The sequence below is a fragment of the Homarus americanus genome, unplaced genomic scaffold, assembly GCF_018991925.1.
Source record: "Homarus americanus isolate GMGI-L3 unplaced genomic scaffold, GMGI_Hamer_2.0 scaffold49667, whole genome shotgun sequence".
Classification (NCBI taxonomy): Eukaryota; Metazoa; Arthropoda; class Malacostraca; order Decapoda; family Nephropidae; genus Homarus; species Homarus americanus.
In genome coordinates, this window is record NW_024738608.1 from 6,857,215 (window position 1) to 6,876,837 (window position 19,623).

General features: G+C 39.7%; 2 protein-coding genes across 2 annotated transcripts in view; both read left to right on the plus strand.

The window, feature by feature from the left end:
• Positions 1-4,288: 4,288 nt before the first annotated feature.
• LOC121874168 (pol-RFamide neuropeptides-like) lies at positions 4,289-9,274 on the plus strand. The gene is made up of 2 exons (XM_042378152.1): positions 4,289-4,419; positions 8,656-9,274. The coding sequence occupies exons 1-2, from the start codon at positions 4,289-4,291 to the stop codon at positions 9,272-9,274; spliced, it is 750 nt and encodes a 249-aa protein (XP_042234086.1).
• Positions 9,275-13,436: 4,162 nt separating this feature from the next.
• LOC121874211 (sideroflexin-2-like) overlaps positions 13,437-19,623 on the plus strand; it is a 71,458-nt gene continuing 65,271 nt past the window's right edge. Inside the window, exon 1 of the mRNA XM_042378234.1 lies at positions 13,437-14,512. The gene's annotated coding sequence lies outside the window, so the exon portion shown is untranslated. The remainder of the gene's footprint in view (positions 14,513-19,623) is intronic.

Here is a 19,623-nt window from a genome sequence, read left to right on the forward strand (position 1 = left end):
AGTACTAGACACTATTGAGTACTAGACACTTTTGAGTACTAATCACTCTTGAGTACTAGACACTATTGAGTACTAGACACTTTTGAGTACTAATCACTCTTGAGTACTAGACACTATTGAGTACTAGACACTTTTGAGTACTAATCACTCTTGAGTACTAGACACTATTGAGTACTAGACACTTTTGAGTACTAATCACTCTTGAGTACTAGACACTATTGAGTATTAGACTGTTGAGTACTAGGCACAAACGATGGAAAACATATTAATTTATTCTTATTCCTTCAAGATATAAGATTTTCTAATTAATTTTCAGACCTTTAAGTTAAGATCCAAAACTATCTCTATAATAACTTTTTATACCTTGAAATTAAATAAAGAATATATATTTTTTTCTCTACTTCGAAATTAAAAAAATATATATATATACCCTGTACAGTATATACCGTAATAAAGTTTTCTACCTTGAAATTAAATAAACAAAAACCTTGCTATACAGTAATTAATTTTAAAATATTAATAGAAAATAGTAAATAAAAGAAGCCTAAACCCCCTTTTATTTAATTATTATTTACACATTGGAAATAATACATTTTTATTTATGCTGAAATATAAAAATTATAAAAAATATTGCAACTTAATTTTAAGTAGAATAAAATTAACACTAGACGGTGAGTTATGTAAAGATGTAAAAGGATTTATAAAGGGAAAATGAACTAGAGAAGTTATTTTAGTTGAGAATGTTGAGTGAAAGAGCTGTAGAGGTCCAGAGAAATTTTGTAAGTCTGCTTGTTGATTTTGAGAAAGTTTTTGATAAGGTAAACCACAATAAACTTATAGAGGTCTTGAAGAAAGTAAACATTAATGAAGGAGATGTTAGAATACTACAAAAATCTTTACCGGCAACAGGAGGCGGCAGTGTTAGTAAGTAATGAATAGTACCTGTATACAAATTGGTTCATAGTTAGACAGGGAGTAAGACAAGGCTATGTCACATAAGAATGGAGGAAACTGGGCAGTCCCATTTACACCCAACCCCTATTGCTCATATATCCATCCAACCTATGTTTGAAGGTAGCCAACTATCTCCAACATTGTATAATATATATACAGGTATATATATTCAAAATTCTTAATGAGAGAAGTTATAAGTGTTATGAATGAATAAAAGTTAATGGTAAAGTAATGTCAAGTATACGCTCTGCAGATGATACTGCTCTTATCACGGGTAGTTTTTTTTTACAGGGACTAGGCCACCCGGGCACAGGTCATCGACCCTCAACAAGGCCTGGGGGGGGGGGCGAAAAAATGAGTAAAAAGCAATTAAAAATAGAAAGAAAAATATTATATTATTCTCCACCACGAAGATGCGACTTTACAAAAACTGGTTGACAGATCAGCAGAAATGGGTGAAGAATATGGGTTAACAGTTAAAGCTGTAAAGGCAAAAGTACAAGGTAATGACTGTTTCCAAATTGGAAATAAATCCTTAAATAAAAATTGTGGTAGGCAAAAGAACTTAAACAAGTGGAAAATTCTGTGTATTTGGGAAGTGACATTAGCTGTGATGGTAGATGTATGGAAGAAATAAGCAGCATAGGTCAAGCAAAAACAGCATGTAATAATGTAAAAGATCTAATGAGGAAAAGACTAACTTCAATCTGAGAAAAAGGCTACTGAAAGGCTTTGTATAACAAGGATAATGGGTCAGAAGTGCGGACACTCATCAGACACCAGAGATTGGAGGCCTTTGAATGTGGTATTATCGGCAAATGTTAAGAATAAGTTACACTGACAGGAAAACGAATGAAGAAGTACTGTACAGTACTAAGGTTAGCAATGACTTCAGGAGAAATACTTCAAATGTACATAAAAAGAAAATTTAGATACTTGGTCATATAATTAAGGATGAAGGGATAACAAATATTAATGGGCAAAGCTGAGGGTAGGAGGGCCAGGGGAATGCAGAGACTGGGATGGATGAATGAAATTAAAAACTGGGTCCCCAGAGAGATATAAATCCTTAGAGTTTTGGTAAAAACAGCCTGAGAACGTTTAGAGTGGAGGACTGTGGTCGCCAACCCCAGTTCAGTTATTTAACCCATTGAGTACGATGACTTAACCCCTTAAGTACTGTTATGTAACCCTTGAGTGCGATGATTTAACCCCTTTAGTCCAGTGACTTAACCCCTTTAGTACAATGACTTAACCCCTTGAGTACGATAACTTAACCCATTGAGTAAAGTTATTTCACCCCTTGAGTACGATGATTTAACCCCTTGAGTACAAATGACTTAACCCTTGATGAGGGAGGAGGAAAGCAAGAATGGGAGAGGGAAAGGGGGGAGGAGGGTAGAAGGCAGGGAGGGAGAAGATAGGGAGTAAGGGAGGGAGAAATTATGTGTGTTAAGGAGAGGATGAAGATAATTTCTCCCCATATAAAGTATAAATTCTACACACAAGACACAAAATACCCCAGACTTCCCTAGTAATTTGAAAGAGACGAAGTGCCTTATAATTGTATGGGAAACGTTCTGCTTGTTGCTGTGTTCAAATTTTCCCACGGTGAGTGTGTGTTGTGACGGAAATTCATAATATATAGACTATATTTTACATTATACCACTGCGTCATATCCTTTGACACCATCTCATTATAAATCGGCTTTCCATCAGGTTACTTGGACAGACTCGCCAAGTAACCAAAATACAGTCAACTGCAGGTATGAATATGGGTGTCTTGTGGTATTCGAACTGATAAGGCTCTCAAACAGTCTAGCAGGCCGGCATTCAGTTTTCGATAATGTTACTGTGTATATATTGTAATATTGTTAGTCCTATTGACTTACTTTGTCTAGCTGTTATCAAGTGTCTCGGGTAATGTTTCAGAAATATTCCTTTTTATGAAACTGATTCGAGTGATACTTAATTGTTTCGAGTTTTGAACTGTTCAAAATAAACTGAAAAGTATTGGGAGTAAAATGCAAAAAGCGGTAGTGTTCTGTGTGTGTGTGTGTACAGGAGACGATAATAGTGTGTGTGTACAGGAGACGATAATAGTGTGTATGTACAGGAGACGATAATAGTGTGTGTGTACAGGAGACGATAATAGTGTGTGTGTGTACAGGAGACGATAATAGTGTGTGTGTACAGGAGACGATAATAGTGTGTGTGTACAGGAGACGATAATAGTGTGTGTGTACAGGAGACGTTAATAGTGTGTATGTACAGGAGACGATAATAGTGTGTGTGTACAGTGTACAGGAGACGATAATAGTGTGTGTGTGTGTACAGGAGACGATAATAGTGTGTGTGTACAGGAGACGATAATAGTGTGTGTGTACAGGAGACGATAATAATATTAGAACATAAGAAACAGCAAAAAATAAATAATAATTAGACCAAAGAATGATAATGAATAATGAGTAATTATTTTATATTGTGTTTGTAAGTTGAGGATTGTGGGAAATGTGAGGGGGGGGGGGGTGTTTACTAATCATTGTAGCAGCTTACTATCACTCTCTACATTCTTCTCATATCTCTGTTTCTCACCATTTCTCACTCCCTCGTTTATTTGGTGTATTCTGTGCCCCTTGATCATCTCCACACAAGAATAAGAGATAAATCAAGAAAACATAATTATCCTCAAATGTCGGACCAAGATGCTGTTGTGTGTTGCTGTATCATCCTCACTGTAGTTTTATGTTATTAATACAGTCGTTACAGTCAGTCATTTGAAGCCTCTAAACCAATCACAGAACAGACGCTGGTTTGTGCTGACCAGTCACAACCTAATGATTTCAAGTCGTGGGTTTTGTTTGGGTTACATTGTTTCTCTTGTTAAACGTATAGTGAAGGAAATGTTACTTATGGTTGAGTGTTTATTGTGATGTAAACCCTGAATGAGTGTGTTAGTTCCTGTGTGTGGTAGTTATTCCTGACAGCTGATAATGTCGCCTCTCTGGTGTACATGTTAGCGTACAGTGTTGGTGTTGACGTAAACATGGAGGTCAATTTACGTGGTGGTGAATATTTCTTAAGGTTTTTTCGGTCCTATAATTGTAAATCAAAGTCAGCGAGGTTTATTACCGTGACCAACAATTATTGTGGTAGGTAAGATTTGCTGTCAGTTGCTGTTAATCAGCAAAATCGATATAGAAGAAATGTTGTAATACTTCAGCAGTGTTGTGAGAGAAGCAGGTAAAACAACATCGGTGCGCAGTAGGCGGCGCGGCGCTGTCTCAAGTCGCCGCCGCCGCCGCTGCTGAGTAGTTGGCGCGGCGCCCACTAGATGGCAACCCCGCCAGTGAGCACCTCCGGGGACGTGCGCTGGGGGGTGACTAGTGAAAAGCGGACCTTGTCCACAACCTGCGCTGAAATTCGCGACCTTCTGGTGCGAGGATCACAGAGGAACACGGCTGGGTGAGGTAGAGGTAGACCTCGCACGACACTGAGGTTGTGGCCCGGCAGGATCAGAGCAGATGGAGGGCGAAGCGCTGGCCGGGAACACGACGACGCTCGCCGATCACTAAATCAAGAACGCGTTGTATAGCCAATGTGTTGTTGTGTAGCTCTCTCGGTGGGCGACATTATATGATATATCTCTAGTAGTTGATCACCCGGTAGTGGTGGGTCGTTTCCTTGACTCAACGTTAAACACCCGTACAATGGTTGTTACTCCTCCCGTTGTTGTTTTTATGTACGGTTGAGACCAGTGTGTCCCGGGAGGCGACGCCCACGCCCGTTCTGACCACCACAAGAAGGACACGCCCTCGATCCTCACCTAACTATTGCGTGTAAGTCAACTGTGAACAGTTTGGTGGGTGGGTTAACTACTGATTAACTTGGTGGCGCCCCGTGCCCGGCCCTCACCTCCACACCCTCGGTGACTCAGCAACACCTAAAACTGATGGTAGCACCACGGTGGCGGTGTGAGCAGCTACAGGCCTGTCCGCCCACCCACTTTGGCTCCTCCACCTGCAGGGTAAGCCAGCGGACCCTTGGGAACACCTCAGTGTCCCCTCAGCCCACACAGTGACCTCCTCCCCCTCACACACCCACCACCACACCCACCACCCCACCATACTCCTCCTCCACACAAAGAAACCACGTTAAGTGTGGTGTATGATGTAAGTGTCAGGGTTACCAGAGATCATATTAAGTGTGTCAGGAGCCCGGGTGTCTTGTCTCATCACTTGGGTGTTGACACTTGTATTTGTTAGTGTTGCCAAGGCAACTGTGAGACCTGTGACACTCGGCTCTCCTGGCCTGGCCGCGTTGATGTCTCTCACAGATGAAATTTACGTTTCCATTTTGCTTTACCGAATATTTCGACGACATTATTGACATCTAATGTTTCCGGTGTCTCTCAAAATTCACAAGAGCAGCGGGAGTGTGTGTAAATGGCCTGAACTCACATGAGCCCCGGCCGGGAGCGTCGTCACGGCCAACAGTACCCTGACACACACATTTCCATACACGCTAACTACCAAATTTTCAACGACACTTGGTCTTGACATACACAAACCCACGACGTTATTGTATGAGTGTTACATGAAAGTGTGTTCATTATGTCATTACATAATGCACGTTTGTCTCCAGGTGTGTGAGTTATAACAACCTGTGTTATTTGTGGTGAAAGTCAGTGTTGTAGGTTGTGTTACGCTATTGTTTATGTCATGACAGTACCAGGCAGTCGTGCACAGCGTAAACCAGTGTAAACTCGAGTCCAAGAAATGCTATGCACTACGTAAAGTATAGCATAAATCCAGAGTATACTACCCAGAGTATACCAGTCAGAGTATACCACCCAGAGTATACCAGTCAGAGTATACCACCCAGAGTATACCAGTCAGAGTATACCACCCAGAGTATACCAGAGTATACCACCCAGAGTATACCAGTCAGAGTATACCAACCAGAGTATACCACCCAGAGTATACCAACCAGAGTACTATTTAGCACCCAACATTTTTTACCTGTTCAGAACTAGACCCAACCCATTACACATGCACCGGTTATACCACTAACTGAAGTATGCTAAATATCACTTAACTATTCAATATATCGCGTTAGAACAAGTAAAACAGCTTTTCTATAGTGTTCAGCATAACAAAATAGAACCAGGTAAAAAAATATGCTTAATTAGTCCTACCTCTAGTCTATTTTACAAGGTTGAATTTATTATACCAGTTATAGTTCTCTAAAATAACCTATATGAATAAATGTATGATATAGTGATGAGTCTATAATGGTTCTAATTATATACATATACCGTTTAGTTTATTCTTCATAATACCTAAATAATTCTCATCATATTAATTCTGTATGTAATTTATAACTGATTCTACTCATATAATTCCTTTGTTATAACATCTATACCAATTTGTACATATAGTATCTAGATAATTTTTCATGTAATTATTAACTAACTACACATGTTTAACTAATTCTACAATACCTGTAATAGCTTTCTGTAAATCGACAATATATAATTCCAAATTCTATATATATTACTTGTATTTAACTCCATATAAACTAATTCTTCATATAGTATCTAATTAATTCTTAACTATCCAATATGTACAGTGTCTGAAATTCTTGTCGTGAAATTCGTGAAATACTGTAGAATTTATGCAGTAGGCCTATGGGAAAATTTATGCAGTAGTGTCTATGGAAGAATTTATGCAGTAGGTCTATGGGAGAAAATAGGCAGTAGGCCTATGGGAGAATTTGTCCAGTAGGTCTTTGGTAGAATCTATGCAGTAGGTCGATGGGAGAATTTAATGCAGTAGGCTTATGAGAATTTATGTTGTAGGCCTATAATAGAATTTATACAGTTGGCCTATGGTATAATTTATGCAGTTGTATAATGTATTAAGTGACCCAGTGATGTGTGCTTAATGATCTTACCTGTTGAAACACCTTTATGCCCCTCCCTCCCTCCCTCCCTCCCTCTCTCCCTCTCATCGACTCCCTCCTTTCTCTCATCACCTCCTTCCCTTTCCTCATCACCTCCCTCCCTTTCTTCCCTCATTTTCCTCATCTCCTCCCTCCTTTCTCTCATCTCCTTCCTCCCTTTCCTCATCTCCTCCCTCCCTTTCTTCCCTCATTTTCCTCATCTCCTCCCTCCTTTCTCTCATCTCCTTCCTCCCTTTCCTCATCTCCTCCCTCCCTTTCTTCCCTCATTTTCCTCATCTCCTCCCTCCTTTCTCTCATCTCCTTCCTCCCTTTCCTCATCTCCTCCCTCCCTTTCTTCCCTCATTTTCCTCCTCCCTTTCTTCCCTCATTTTCCTCATCCCTCCTTTCTCTCATCACCTCCTCCCTTCTTCCCTCATTTTCCTCATCACCTCCCTCCTTTTCCTCATCTCCTTCCTCATTTTCTCGTCTCCTCCCTCCTTTCTCTCATCTCCTTCCTCCCTTTCCTCATCTCCTCCCTCCCTCCCTTTCTTCCCTCATTTTCCCTGTCCTTCCCTCCTTTTTCCTCATCTCCTCCCTCCCTTTCTTCTTCCCCTTTTCCTCATCTCCCTCCCTCATTTTCCTCGTCTCTTCCCTCCTTCTCTCTCATCTTCCTCCTTTTCCTCATCGCCTCCCTCCTTTTCTCTCATCACCTCCCTCCCTTCCTCATCTCCTCCCCTCCCTTTCTTCCCTCCTTTTCATCGTCTCCTCCCTCCGTCCTTTTCTCTCATCTCCTCCCTCCCTCCTTTCATCTCCTCCTCCCTCCTTTCTTTCATCTCCTCCTCCATCCCTTCTCTCATCTCCTCCCTTCCTCCCTCCATTCTCTCATTTCCTTCCACCTTTCCTCCTCCTTTTAATCGTCTTCTCCCTCCTTCTTCTTTCCTCCCTCCTTTCTCTCATCTCCTTCCTTCCTCCTTTCCTCCCTCCTTTTCCTCATCTCCTCCTCCACCCTCCCTCCTCCCTCCCTCCCTCCCTCATCTTCCTCCCTTTCTTCCCTATCTCGTCTCCTCCCTCCTTTCTCTCGTCTCCTCCCTCCTTTCTCTCGTCTCCTCCCTCCTTTCTCTCGTCTCCTCCCTCCTTTCTCTCGTCTCCTTCCTCCTTTCTCTAATCTCCCTCTCTCCCTCCCTCCTTAATAAGAGTTAAGGTTCTGACTCTTGATTATTTGAAGAAAAAAATATAGTGAAAATTTATTATTGGTGCAAAGTAGATGTTTTTGTGGTTGTTGTGGTTGTGGTTGTGGTTGGTGTTGTTACTGCTGTTTTTTTATAGCTTGTATTTGCAGATTTTGGTTTGTTCTTATAGACAGTCGACACAGATTTTTAATGTTGTATAAATTGGTGACAGATTTTGTCTTTGTATTGTAGAATAGAAAATACTCAGATTTCAGTATATTCTCAAGAAATTGTTACAGATTTTTTGTGTATTATTAAGAACGTAACCACAGATTTTTGGTGTAATCTTAAAGACAGGAGCCACAGATTTTGGCATATTATTGAAAAAGCAAGTACAGATCTAGGTAGAGTCAAAGAGAGTGTTCATAGATTTTGGTATTTCTTAAGACAGTAGCAGCAGATTTTGGAATATTACAAAAAAGCAAAAGTCACATTTTTCTCGTAATCTTATAAAAGTAGCAAAGGATTTTAATATATTCTTAAGGGCAGTAGTGGCAGATTACCATACTAATGTCAGATTTTTCGGCAGATTTGGCTGGGACGAAAGATGGCAGACAGCAGGTCGACCTCACAAGATGGCAGACAGCTGGTTGACCTCACAAGTTGGCAGACAGCTGGTTGACCTCACAAGATGGCAGACAGCAGGTCGACCTCACAAGATGGCAGACAGCTGGTTGACCTCACAAGACGATAGACAACTGGTTGACCTCAAGACGGCAGACAGCTGGTTGATCTCACAAGTTGGCAGACAGCTGGTTGACCTAACAGGATGGCAGACAGCTGGTCGACCTCACAAGATGGCAGACAGCTGGTTGACCTCACAAGATGGCAGACAGCAGGTCGACCTCACAAGATGGCAGACAGCAGGTCGACCTCACAAGATGGCAGACAGCAGGTCGACCTCACAAGATGGCAGACAGCTGGTTGACCTCACAAGACGGCAGACTGCAGGTCGACCTCAAAGATGGCAGACAGCAGGTCGACCTCACAAGATGGCAGACAGCTGGTTGACCTCACAAGACGCAGACTGCTGGTTGACCTCACAAGACGATAGACAACTGGTTGACCTCAAGACGGCAGACAGCTGGTTGATCTCACAAGTTGGCAGACAGCTGGTTGATCTCACAAGTTGGCAGACAGCTGGTTGATCTCACAAGTTGGCAGACAGCTGGTTGACCTCATGTTGGCAGACAGCTGGGTTGATCTCACAAGTTGCAGACAGCTGGTTGAGCTCTGGCAGACAGCTGGTTGATTCACAAGTTGGCAGACAGCTGGTTGACCTCACAAGTTGGCAGAGCTGGTTGATCTCACAAGTTGGCAGACAGCTGGTTGATCTCACAAGTTGGCAGACAGCTGGTTGATCTCACAGTTGGCAGACAGCTGGCTGATCTCACAAGTTGGCAGACAGCTGGTTGATCTCACAAGTTGGCAGACAGCTGGTTGATCTCTTCAAGTTGGCAGACAGCTGGTTGACTCCTACAAAGATGGCAGACAGCAGGTCGACCTCACAAGATGGCAGACAGCTGGTTGACCTCACAAGACGGCAGACAGCTGGTTGACCTCACAAGACGGCAGACAGCTGGTTGATCTCACAAGATGGCAGACAGCTGGTTGACCTCACAAGATGGCAGACAGCTGGTTGACCTCACAAGATGGCAGACAGCTGGTTGACCTCACAAGTTGGCAGACAGCTGGTTGACCTAACAGGATGGCAGGGTGACAAACAAACAAACGAACAAGGAAGATGATTAATGGGCGGCGTAACCTAATGGGGAATTAAAATGGGAGGGAGATAATGGATAAACTGAGAGTATGGTAGAAATAATGGTTAAAGCGACCAAGATAATAAACTAATGGTTATCCCAGCAAAGTGGCCAAATAATGGTTATCCCAGCAAAAGGCCAGAAATAATATTTTTATCCCAGCAAAAGGCCAGAAATAATATTATTTTTATCCCAGCAAAAGGCCAGAATAATTGTTATCCTAGCATAAGGCCAGAAAATAATGGTTATCCCAGGAAGATGGCCAAATAATTGTTATCCCCGGAAAATGCCAGAAATAATGGTTAAATCTTCAAAAAATCGGTCAGAAGTAAACAACCTGGGTCACCATTAGCAGAGATAATGGTTAATATAAAAACCTGGATGTATAACCCATTAAACGTGGCCAAAATAATGGGTGTACCATCTGGGTGGACAGAATAATGGTAGTATTGGTCAACCCAAAATACTAAAATATATTAGTTGGTACAATATATTAACTAAAATAATGGTTAATGTGAATGGTTATATAGAGATAATGGTAGTCCGAAAAGTCTGGCCAAAATAATGGTTATCCCGACAGACTAGTTAAATTAATGGTTATACTGACATTAGCCAAATTAATAGATGACCCGACAGACCGACGGACAATGGGTTGTTAATCATACTGGTATTAGATAAGGTCACCATTAGACAAAAAATAAAGGGTTTAATTAGCCATTATTTGAGGGTGATAATAAAGGTATATTAAACTGGAAGAAATATAATGGTCTCCTTAACTGCTAAAAATAAGGATTTACTTGTTGCTTAAAGTAATGGATTAATTGTTACTAAAAATAAGGATTTACTTGTTGCTTAAAGTAATGGATTAATTGTTACTAAAAATAAGGATTTACTTGTTGCTTAAAATAATGGATTAATTGTTACTAAAAATAAGGATTTACTTGTTGCTTAAAATAATGGATTAATTGTTACTAAAAATAAGGATTTACTTGTTGCTTAAAGTAATGGATTAATTGTTACTAAAAATAAGGATTTACTTGTTGCTTAAAGTAATGGATTAATTGTTACTAAATATAACGGATTAATTGTGCTTAAAATAATGCATTAATTGTTGCTAAAAATAAGGATTTACTTGTTGCTTAAAATAATGCATTAATTGTTACTAAAATAATGGATTAACTAAAAATATTAGTTTACACACTTAGTTTACCAAATATAGATTACTTTTAACTTTCCAAAAATAATGGTTAATTAAACAAGTAACTTTAATCTGGCTGACCCATTAAGCTAGTAAATACTGTATAATGGTTGATCTTAATGGGATGTCAGAAGGTATAGCTGACCGTGAATAAATGGCTGACTAAACATTGACTGACCTTAACGTCTGACAATAATATGTAATGACTGATCTGACTTGCTGACAGAGGTAATGGCTGACCTAACAAACTGACAAAGACAACTGACCGACTTATTTAGCTGACACAACTAGCTGACAGAGGTAGTGGCTTTCCTAACAAACTGGCAAAGACAACTGACCGACGTATTTAGCTGACATAACTAGCTGACAGGTAATGGCTGACCTAACAAGCTGACAAAGACAACTGGCTGACCTAACTAGCTGACAGATAATGGCTGACAACTAGCCGACAGAGGTAATGGTTGACCTAACAAGCTGACAGACACCTGGTTGACCTTACTAACTGACAGAGGCAATGACTGACCTAACAAACTAACAGAGACAACTGACTGACCTCCTTGGCTGACCTAACTAGCTGACAGGTAATGGCTGACCTAACAAACTGACAAAGGCAACTGACTGACCTCCTGTGGCTGACCAAACACGCTGACAGAGGCAACTGTTGCTGACCTATCTAGCTGACATAATGGCTGACCTAACTAGCTGATAAGTAATGACTGATCTAACAAGCTGACAGATAATGGCTGACATTACTAGCTGACAGAGGTAATGGCTGACCTAACAAGCTGACAACTGGCTGACCTAACAAGCTGACAAAGACAACTGACTGACCTGTGGCTGACCTAACTAGCTGACAGATAATGGCTGACTTTACTAGCTGACAGAGGTAATGGCTGACCAAACAAGCTGACAGACAACTGGCTGACCTAACAAGCTGACAGGCATAATTCCTAACCAACTCTACCCTCATGTACATTTAATGACCGTATCTGTGTTAAAAAAATATTGGCTGAGCTTTTAAGGGGCAAAAATTGACGTCTGATTCATTATGGCTAGGAAGTATACTAATCATGCCTTCCTAACTGACTATACTGACTTCTGGTTGATAAGAATGATAACTGAATGTCCTGGCTTGTATATATATCCGTAATATCACTGACTCTAACTGCTAGTAAAAAAAAATAGGGAAATTAACAACAGACTATTGACTGGTTTTAATAACTAGTAAAATAATAATTGAGCCTAACACCCCTCCCCCACCAAAAAACCCAAAACAAATTAAATAATAATAATAATTTCAAATCATCCCATCTGGCCAAGCTGTCATGACAAACTAACATGTGACGTAAGTAAGGTGGACAAATTGATGGCGGAACTACTTAACTGACGGAATAATGAGACAAATCGACGAATTAAATGACTTAAAATCAAGGGGTAACTGTTGAAGATGAGAAATAATGACCTAGGCATCACATCAAACAGGCTGGGCTGTTCAGTGACGTAGATTAACAAAGAGACGATATATCCTGCCTAAAAAAAACATCCGAAACTGTTGACAAATTTAGACGCTGGGTACTAGGCTGGAGTCACACCCCGAACATTGATTAGTTTAAAGTACAATTGCCATAAGAAAAATTAATATATGTGGCCAAAAACATATAATATAGCAAGTTATGAGAGGGAGCCACCATCCTTACAGTCTAGTCATGAGATATCGAGAGACAGTTCACGAGAGAAGGTTCAACAAGCCCAGCTGGTTAACGTGGAGGACAGCTGTTGACAGGCTTGAAAACGATAATGGGTAAATAAAGATTTCTCTCCTCTTCATCAAGAATTATTTTGTTTAAGACCATTACATAAATAATCTAATCCAGCCATTATGTAAGTCGAGGGAACTGATTCTGGGAGGTGATGGAAGATGCCAGGGAAAGAGGTTCTCCTGCAGGTGTGGCTCTGGTGTATATGTGACGAGGCAGGTGAAGGAAGCCCACGAAACTATCATCATGCTCTCCTGCCAGTACAGACAACACAGTAAACAATATGAGAGAAGAAATCCCGGAGAGAACATTGGTGTCAATGCCATGAACTGATCACCAGTGACTAACATTAAGTGTGTGTTTAAGTGGCGGTGGTTGTTGTAGCAGTGTGTTGACCAGAGGTGGTTTGGGTGAGGGTGTGTACAGCTAGTGTTATGAATATAAGTGTGCCCAGACAGTGTACCCCAGCTGGGCATCACACCAATCATCTGTGACTGTCTCAGCGCCGTTATAATATTCGTAACTAATTAACTGCACCAAAATAGTGGAATTATGTTAAAGAAAACTAGTTTTGAGGTCTACAAGTATCCCACCTTATATTCATCAACCAACCATATTGATTTTTTTCTTGAAAATAAATTACATTGTGGATGTACTCATAAATATAATATGTTAGTGAAGGAACTGTGGCCGTGAAAATTTGTAAAGGGGAAAAATGAAGTCTCACACATCGAAAAGGGTTTTGGAAAACAAGAAATTTGTTGTGAGATATTCTGAAAATAATTTAGGGAGGTCTACGACGAGGGGTGGGGGAGTGCGCGGTGGTGCCTGGCCGGGTCGGGGGCGGATGCACGAAGCGGCCAGGCAGCTGGCGTCGTGCTGTAAAAGATGTGTTCGTGAACAGTTCACAACACTTTATTGTGATTGTGGTGCACATATGGTGTCACGACTGCAGTGTCGAGATAGCCATGTGGTGGAGACATTCAGCTCAGTGCTGGATATGAAGACGTGGGTGATCCACAGTGACCAGAGGGGTCGCAGGGGCAGACTCTACGTCACTGTCGGGGTGGAGACAGTGTGGTGGTGAGTGTTACAAAGTACACAGAAAAGACAGTCTCAGATAAAGTATTATGAGTCATCAATTTCTTGGCCACATACTCGATGCCCTCAACCTCAGGAGCAAGTCGTCCCTCCCGCTGGTTTAATATTACAAGTAGTGCAGTGTTAGTGTTGTTCTGAGTCATATAGTGAAGTGAATTACCATGAGTAACTGGTCATGTGTTGTGAGGGAGAGAAGTGGGTGTTATGGTGAGGTAGTGGCGATCCAGAGTGAGCTCAGCTGATACAGGTGTTAAGAATGTAAACAAACCGTCGACTCCCCCACCTAAGAGTTCAAATTCTCGCAGTGTTAATGGTTCATGTGAGAAGAAAGAACATTACTTATATATTAATTTGTGATTTTTTTATTACCTAATTTGTAAAAAAGTCAGAAAAATATATAACCTGTGCGTAGTGAGTGAAAACTGCTAAAAAGTGCCTAAGAGATGCCGTTAGTGAGTCTCCAGTGCTGGATTGTCCATTTGTGATCCAACCGTCCATGTCAAAAGGATTATTCTGAAAATTACCTCTGAAGAAGAAGACAACATACCCACATCTTTTCTTCACAAGGTAAGTCTTAGATATTAGTTTTTTTTCCATAAATCTCCTCTTGGTGTAGGTATTAGTGCTTTTGTTACTCAAATTGAAGTTAGGATTGAAATCTCTGGCCATTAGATTAACAAATGTGTATTCAGGGCAGTAAATCCTCCTCCTTCATTATGGACACAATCTCTAACCACTGGATAATCACACTCCCTAACCCCTGTACAAAATCTCAAATACTAAACGAAATTTAGAATCCATGAAGAGAATCCCTTAACCCCCTGAAACAGTCACTTCCCCTTGAAAAATATTGACCTTGAACAAAATCCTACAAAATTTAAGTCGTAACAAAATCCCAGCCGAGTTTTTCCTTCTTTTAAAACAAAGTCAATCTTTTGAACTGATGTATAGAATCTAGATTAAGTCATTTCATAGGTTCAGGTGTAACAAATGCTGCTCTTGAGCCTGTGTGTGTGTGTGTGTGTGCAGGAAGCCTTAGCAGTATGTGTGTACAGGGGACCTTAATAATGTATGCTTGTGTACAGGAGACCTTAATAGTGTATCTTTGTCTGTATAGGAACCCTTAATAGTGAACTGTCTTTATGTGTGTGTGTTTAGGTGTATGTATATGTGTTTGTGTGTGTGTTTAGGTGTATGTATATGTGTTTGTGTGTGTGTTTAGGTGTATGTATATGTGTTTGTGTGTATGTGCAGGAGATATTAACAGCATGTCAATGGGGCCAAAATATCACTCGTGTCATATTAACAGTAAGCCTTTAAGTTGACCCCCATAACAATGTACCAAAGTTTCACCTCTTGGTCCCTCTGAAACAACTCTATATACTGTATACCTTTTTTCTCACCAAAGTTAACTAACCTCAGTGCTTCTCCTTATCTAAGTTAACTAATCCCAATGTTTTTCCTTATCTAAGTTAACCAACCTCTGTGCTTCTTATCTAAGTTAACTAACCTCAGTGCTTCTCCTTATCTACAACAAGTTAACTAACCTCAATGCTTCTCCTTATCTAAGTTAACTAACCTCAGTGCTTCTCCTTATCTACAGTAAGTTAACTAACCTCAATGCTTCTCCTTATCTAAGTTAACTAACCTCAGTGCTTCTTATCTACAGTAAGTTAACTAACCTCAATGCGTCTCCTTATCTAAGTTAACTAACCTCAGTGCTTTTTATCTAAGTTAACTAACCTCTGTGCTTCTTATCTAAGTTAACTAACCTCAGTGCTTCTCCTTATCTAAGTTAACTAACCTCAATGCTTTTCCTTATCCAAGTTAACTGACCTCTGTGCTTCTTATCTAAGTCAACTAACCTTAATGCTTCTCCTTATCCAAATTAACTAACCTCTGTTTTTCTCCTTATCCAAGTTAACTAACCTCTGTGCTTCTCCTTATCCAAGTCAACTAACCTCTGTGCTTTTTATCTAAGTTAACTAACCTCTCTGCTTTTTATCTAAGTTAACCTCACCTTATCTGTCTAACTATAACTCTGGCTTTAAGTTTAGGTCTCACCTGTCATTCCAACTAACTTAACTACCTAACTTCTTTCTATATCTAACTTAACCTGACTTGAATTAACGTTTTAGCCTATTTTAACACTAATCTAACCTCATCATCGTTTCCTTGCTTGCATTAACCTAATTTTACCCATAACTAGAGTAACCTGTTTAACCTAACCTCAGTAATTCATTTTCTATTACTAATCTCTAATTAATCTACCTATCTAAGTGTGCTATTAATTAATTAAACCTGAAATACTTAACAACTTATGGTTTAACCCAAAATAAACTTAATTCCATCTAACCTAACCACCTAATTCTGTTCTTATCTTTCCTAATCTCACTACTAAATGTCTTTCTCAAGTAGATCAAATTAAATTAACCTAAATATATAAACATTTCCTTGTTCAAGTTAACCCAATCTAACTATAATAACCCACAATGACCTTATTTGACCTCCACTTATGATTGACCTAACATAACCACTTCCCTGTGTCTTGTTCTGGGGTGATTTGTTCTGTCCAGCTATTTGGGATTTTGTCCAATACAATAATATAAAATTGGATGACTTTGTCCAAGTGTATATTGACCTTCATGTAAAGTTTCAAAAAAAATAAAATAAAACTTAGATGTGTAATAAACTTCAACAGATTAGCCAAATAAAAACCAGATTTTGGTGTCAAGAAAATCCAGGCTGTGCTGTGTTTTATTGAAAGGGCTAACTGTTTCGTGAATGTTTAATAGGAATGATTTACATTAAAATAAATCATTAAGTAAGAATGTGTTAATCAGCTTTAATAAGTAGGCAACATAGAGGTAACTTAAAGGTTGGAGCTGTGAGATTAATGTAGTAGTTATAATACTCAGTAAAACATCATTATAAACACGGTGAATGAAACCAGAATCACCAGTAGTCAGGATTAAAATCACCATAACTTTTTTTTCTTTTTTGGCAATTTTGATAAAGTTGGAGGCAGGTTTAAGTAGATCTTGACCTTGGTATATATGACCCTGACCTTCCTATGAGTCACTGTTGTCTGATAAATCATTCACAACATTCTCCTTAACTAATAAAAACAATGTGACTACCATTCTCAGGTTTAACAATATAACATTGAATTCAACAGGTGGAAAAAACGGGAGTAAAAAATCATATATAGTCTTTGAGAGATAGTGTATTAAATTTGGGAGACTTATACACTAGGTGGAGCCAAGAGTCAGGTGCATCAGACTCTTAAATACTTTCAGCTACTCTTAACTACAATGGTTTTTACTGCATACAGGATATAACCCACCGATGTATTCAGTTCAGTTCACTAGATTATGGGGGTTGACTGAACTGTAGGATAGTGGTGTCTACAAGTCCCTTTAAGTGAGAGATATTTTAAAGTTAAGGATGATTTGATAGATTTCGTAGCACCCAGTAAAGCACTAACAGTATAGGTGATAATATTAAGCCATTATTTGGATTTAGTTTGTGTATGTAACCCACACTCGTATCAAGTAGGTAAATAATTGTCTTCAGGTATAAATTGTCTTACCAATATGATCATGTTTTAATATCGATATCTGTTTACTAACTGCTGGATGTATTTATCATAATGTTTTTTTACGATCTAAAATACCGTCAAAAGAGATTAATTTATTGTTGTTGATGTTGGTAAAAGATTTGGTGTTAGGAAAATAGTTAACCCCGCACGATGGATGTTTTCGTTTTCTTTAGTTTATCTTTAAAGAGAAAACTGTGTGGATGATAACTGTATATTTCTGGTTTCTGTTTTAGCAGTATGATAGTTTACAGTAAATTATTTATAGCTTTTTACAGTATAGTTAAATGTAAATGGCTAAGCTATTTTTTTTAACAATGTCTAGAAATTTTATGGAAAGTAGATGATTATTTATTTATTTATATTATAGAATACTGTACTGGTTTTTAACCATATATTGGCCTCTTGTTACCTTATCAGAAAATATTAAATATATACGGTAATGATACAGTATTTCTGAGTCGTGCTTTCGAGATGTTATTCACCAAATCATTCTCTGATAATTGAATGACTTCCGCTTCATTCATTCCTCTTAACAACTGGAAAACTATCCCTTACTTCAATTTTCCCACAAAACTCATTATATTATCTTTGAAGTATTTTTTCTACATATTAATTCTGTAATATTTATTGATTTCTGTGTTACTCTCTTGTTTTCCTGCCGCAGTACGTGTCACAGGGAGAGTTCTTCGGCGTGTGAGAGTTTAAGTGAGAGACGAGGAGGTAGAGGTTAGATAAAGGATATGAAGTGATGTCTTAAGCAGGTACTCTGACACGCACTCATGCTGATTACTCCCTCCCTCCCTCCTTTCCTCACTCCCTCCCTTACCTACTACAATTCTTGGCTAATTCGACTTACTATGTAGTCGTTATTGGGATATATATATATATAGTATAAACAAGACTGTGTGGCGGAGATCTATTGAATATATGTATGTCTTACACATACACACACACACACACACACACACACACACACACACTATTAGCCCTAGACTGATCGTAGCAGTAGTCCCTAGACTGGTGGTAGCAATAGCCCTTAGACTGGTCAAGGTAGTAGTAGTCCCTAGACTGGTGGTAGCAATAGCCCCTAGACTGGTCAAGGTAGTAGTAACCCCTAGACTGGTGGTAGCAGTAGCCCCTAAACTGGTCATGGTAGTAGTATTCCCTAGACTGGTCAAGGTAGCAATAACCCATAGACTGGTCGTAGCAATAGCCCCCTAGACTGGTGGTATCAATGGCCCCCTAGACGGGTCATACCAATAGCCCCTAGACTGGTTGTAGCAGAAGCCCCTAGACTAGTGGTAGCAGTAGTCTAGACCGGGTGAGGTAGGGATGGGACACTCATCAGGCTTCGTGGACTATTTTGGTCATAAGGAAGTATTAACCTCAACTAGCTGGAGGTAAAAACACTTGACTCCTTTAAAACAGCTCAGAGTGACATTCCAACTCCCATGATGCTGTGTTCTTAAGTTTAATCTTTCATAATAGGATGTTAGTGATCTTCTTTCAGTGACATATAACTGCATTGACTCTTATATGTTACGTGATTCAATCCTCTATAGATTCTCTCTCACTCTGGCTGACGTGATGACAACAACGCCAGACAACACACCACCTCATCTCTACAGGAAGACTACGAACCTACAGTTTTTTGTCCTTCTGTAGGCGCCACTATCATTGTTTTGTTTATGTAGCAACACCATTAGCCCGGAGTATGTTATTGTAATTATTTTCTTATTGTCTTTTATATTATATATTCAATGTTCTTTTGTCCTTCTGTCACACACATACAACTCCTTCCGTCTCCTTCCCTTCCTCCATCCTGCCCTTACACTATCCTCTACTTCCTGTCTATAACCTGCTTCCGTCTTTAACACCGACCACAAGTATACACACCCCGTCCACTAGCGTTAACTCTTCGTATCTCTTATCCAAAAATTCATGGTCATATCTCCTCCCATCTTTCAAAACACACACACCCTCCCTTCCCCTGCCATTCACGTCCCTCCTGCCGCAGTAACATTTCTCTGCAGCTCCTCCTCTGTTAATGGCTAGGTCATCCACACTCAAGAGCTCC